This window comes from Entamoeba nuttalli (assembly GCF_000257125.1).
Source record: "Entamoeba nuttalli P19 unplaced genomic scaffold asmbl_4691, whole genome shotgun sequence".
NCBI lineage: Eukaryota > Evosea > Mastigamoebida > Endamoebidae > Entamoeba > Entamoeba nuttalli.
In genome coordinates this window covers 1-4,079 of record NW_008576973.1, presented here as the reverse complement: position 1 = coordinate 4,079, position 4,079 = coordinate 1, and the positions used below count along the sequence as shown (strand labels likewise).

At 27.1% G+C, this 4,079-nt stretch overlaps 3 protein-coding genes across 3 annotated transcripts; 2 read left to right on the top strand and 1 right to left on the bottom strand.

Moving 5' to 3' along the window:
• Window positions 1-429: 429 nt before the first annotated feature.
• Window positions 430-1,488, top strand: ENU1_109750 (ATP synthase (C/AC39) subunit protein; the record flags this gene model as incomplete). Its single annotated transcript, XM_008859518.1, has 1 exon — window positions 430-1,488. One exon carries the CDS (start codon window positions 430-432, stop codon window positions 1,486-1,488), a length of 1,059 nt encoding a protein of 352 aa, XP_008857740.1.
• Window positions 1,489-1,929: 441 nt separating this feature from the next.
• Window positions 1,930-2,604, bottom strand: ENU1_109740 (hypothetical protein; the record flags this gene model as incomplete). The annotated part of the gene is made up of 1 exon (XM_008859517.1): window positions 1,930-2,604. The coding sequence occupies one exon, from the start codon at window positions 2,602-2,604 to the stop codon at window positions 1,930-1,932; it is 675 nt and encodes a 224-aa protein (XP_008857739.1).
• A 969-nt stretch (window positions 2,605-3,573) lies between these two features.
• Window positions 3,574-4,061, top strand: ENU1_109730 (nitroreductase family protein; the record flags this gene model as incomplete). Its single annotated transcript, XM_008859516.1, has 1 exon — window positions 3,574-4,061. A coding segment is annotated over one exon (488 nt), but the record flags the coding sequence as incomplete, so codon positions are not given.
• Between the last annotated feature and the right edge of the window lie 18 nt (window positions 4,062-4,079).

The window sequence follows — 4,079 nt, the reverse complement described above, 5'->3', positions numbered from 1 at the left end:
GAAATATTATCTTTTTAAAAACAATACAAAGCGCTTGTTTAGGTGTATAAGAAACGAAGAGATAACTACGTTATTATCATTTCGGTTTAAAAAGTTTTTCCATTTTTTTAAACTTTCTTTATATTAATAGAAATAATATTTTTGTTATTTGTTTATGTTATTAACAAATGGAGAAATTTATAATTTGTTTTAGAGGTAAAATTAAATTGATAATCTGAAGTTATAAAATACAAGAAAAATACAGAAATTGTTTTGATTATTGTTTTTTGTAAAGGTATAAATTTCAGGAAAAGGAAAAAGGATGATATTGGTGCAAAAACATGTCACTCTAACACAAAATTGTTAAATCATTTTTTAATCAAAAAGAGAAAAAAAAAGAAGAATTAAAAAGAAAAAAGAAAATATAGTTCATCTTAAAAAATTACAGAAATGCTTGGTGGATTATGGACATTCAATATGGATGATGGCTTTCTTGAAGCCTTCGTAAGAGGATTAAAAAGTGGACTTCTTAATGAAACTGATTATACAACATTAACTCAATCAAACACCCTTGAAGATATGAAGGTAGCATTACTAAATAGTGATTATAAAGATGTATTTCAAAACGAGCCATCACCAATTACTGTATCTACTATTAAAGCAAGATGTACTGACAAATTAGTTTCTGACTTTTTTACTATTCAATCACAAAGTTATTATCCATTAAGTAAATTTATGGAATTTCTTACTATTCCATATATGATAGATAATGTTATTTTACTTATTACTGGGACTCAAGGAGAAAAGGAAATGGAAGAATTAAAAGAAAAATTACATCCATTAGGTCTTTTTAAAAATATTGAATCTCTTTCTATTACTAAAACAGTAAATGATTTATATCATTATATTCTTATTGATACACCATTAGGAAATTATCTTAGTGACTGTTTAAATGAAGAAGATTTAACAGAATTAAACATTGAAATTATTAGAAATACTTTGTACAAAGGTTATTTGGAAGAATTTTATGCTTTTTGCCAAAAACTTGGTGGAGAAACAGCTCGTGTTATGGGTGATATTTTAAATTATGAAGCTGATAGAAGGGCTATCACAATTACATTGAACTCTTTTGGAACCGATTTAAGTCGTGATGATCGTATGAAATTATTCCCAAACGTTGGTTTACTTTATCCAGTTGGAATGAATGCATTAGCCGCTGCAACTGATATGGAGGGTGTTGTTAAAGCTGTTGAATATGTTCCAACATATAAGGCATTAATGAATTTACATGCTGCAGATGATGCAGGTGAACGTTCATTAGAAGAGATGTTCTTTGATGAAGAAGTAGAAATAAATAAAAGTGCATACTATACTCAAATGGGTTATGGTGTTTTTTATTCATGGCTGAAATTAAAAGAACAAGAAGTAAGAAATATAATGTGGATTGGTGAATGTATTGCCCAAGACCAAAAAGAAAAAATCAATCAAAACGTTATTAGATTATTCTAATTTAATTCTGAATACTCTTTTAGTTTTTTATTATTCTTATAAAATAATTCTCAAAAACTATTAAATATTATAATGTCTTTTATTCTTCTTTTAATCATTTCTTTCTCTTTCGCTTTTACCTTTTCAGATGAAACAAACCTTGACCTTGTTGTTATGGATGAGCTTGATGACCAAATCGCAGAAAATTCACCATACAACCCAGCTGCTTATGCCAAAGCTCAAGAAGCTTTGAATAAATTATCAAAAAAAACAGTAAAATATCGTAAAACCCGTGATAGTCGTTTAAAGAAATCTGCAAATGTTGCTTGTCAAATGACAGCACGTACTGCAGTTCATAAAGGCTCTCAAGACTTCCACTGAGAGAAAGGAATATTGAATTTCATTTATTCTCAATTTGGTTTAATTTCATTGAACTAAGTAATGTACATATTATACATATTTTTAATAAAGGTTATAGAGAAGTTTTAAATAACTTATTCGAAGACGCAAAAAATCAATTTGTTGTTCTGGTTTTTTAATTCCAAAGTTAATTCTGATATATTGATTTATTGTTGAATTGTTTAAATATTGATAATACATAAAATTTCCTTTTTCTTTTATTTCTTTAAATAACGTTAGATCAAATATTGGATTCCATTTTTCTAATAGTGCTGTATGTCTTTCTAATTCTTTTAAATATTTTGGGTTAACTTCTAACTGTTTCATAAACCTTACTACACTTTCAACAAATACAGCTTCTAAAACAATTTCATCTCTTCTGTGTTTTGTAATAAATATGTTTACAACATTTTTTTGCATGATTTCTTCATTAACTGTGACATTAAACTCTTTCCAATTTTTCACAGTTACACCATACTTAGATAAATTATATAGTATTTTTTCGCTTAGTTCTTGTCGTTTTTTATGGAATAATTTATTGAAACAACTATGTAATATTTGGTCAATATTTTCTAATGCATGGTAATAGTTATTTTCTCCTATTTGTGTGATTATATCTTGAATTTTTAAATAAAATCTTTTGTGTGGGTAAATAGAAGGAGGGTTTATTTTTTGAATAATCTTTTTAACCTTAAACACTTTGTTAATTGTCCTGTCATTTCTTTTCGATGGCTTCATTACTTGTTTTTAAATCCAACTTTCAAGTTCATTTTCTCAATTCTCCACTTCAATCTATTTCTTTTTTTTCTTTTTTTTCTTGAACTACTCGGTCAAATTCTAATACAGATTTGAGGCATTTTTATTACTTATTTTTTTTTCTCTCTGGATTTCCTGAAAATATTCAAGCTTCTTGAATATTATACTCAGAGACTATCAGCTCAGAGTTATAAAATAGGATAATAAATTTTTAGGGTTTAGACTTTCAGTTTAAACAAAGTGTGTTTATATTTATTAAAAGGTATTGTTTGATACTTTTAAAAACAATACTCTTTTTCATAAAGATAGTTAAATAGGAGATGATGTCTAACAAAAAATATTAGGCAGTTAGATATAAAAACAAGAGTTTAAGGTTGTGCTATTTTCTTAGTGAAAATTTGAAATTTTTATATATAAAAAATAAAACTATTCTCAAAAATAAAAAATACAAAAGATAAAAACATTTAACTGAAGATAGTCATTATTTATTTCAAACTTGAAGATAAAAGATTTTATTATGTTTAATCAATCACCTAGATTATTTTTCTATTATTTATTAGTGTTTTTATTTATTGACTCTTTTGGTTTTGTTCATCTCTTCAAATGGGGAAGTTAATTTGTTGAATCTTATAACGACTACAAACGAATGTTTATAACAAAAACTTTCAAATAATTTTTCAAAAAGACATATACAAGTCTGTCAATATTAAGAAGTTTTTCTAAATATAAGCACAAAACTATCTAAACAACTTATATTAAAAAAATGAAGACTTATTTATGACTAGATTCTAGAAAATGTCTTATCTTTTATAAATATTAATCAAAGGTGTTAAATGAGCTTTTCTATTTTTGGATAAATATAAAATAAAAAACAGTCATTCTTTACAACAAAGGTAAATTAAAAGACTTTTAAGCTTGGAACTTTAAAATACAAAAGAATAAAAAAAATTAATGGAAGCTTTATATCGAAGGTCTTGTAGAAAATTTGAGGATAGGGAAGTTGAACGAGAAAAAGTTGAGCAAATCCTCAAGGCAGGAAGGTTTGCACCAACAGGAAGAAACAGTCAAGAACTGATTTTTCATGTGATTCAAAATAAAGAGTTATTGCAACGATTAGTTAAAGAAACACAAGAGGCAATGAGAAAATCACCAGAGCATGCTATGATGGCTAATAACCAAATCACTTACGGAGCTCCTGTTGCAATTACTATGACGTGCAAAAAGGATATGGTGAGATGGGCTGAGTTTGACTGTGGATTTGCTTCACAAAATATGCTTGTTTGTTGTGAAATGCTTGGACTAGGGGGATTACCTCTAGGAATTATGAGAAGAACACCAGAGCCATGGTTGAAGGGATTGGGTTGTGGTGATGATGAAGTCCTTCTATTAACTATTGCTATTGGGTATAAAGATAAAAGTGAAGAGCCACATGAAAAAGAGTTAAAGAGTGAAGTGGT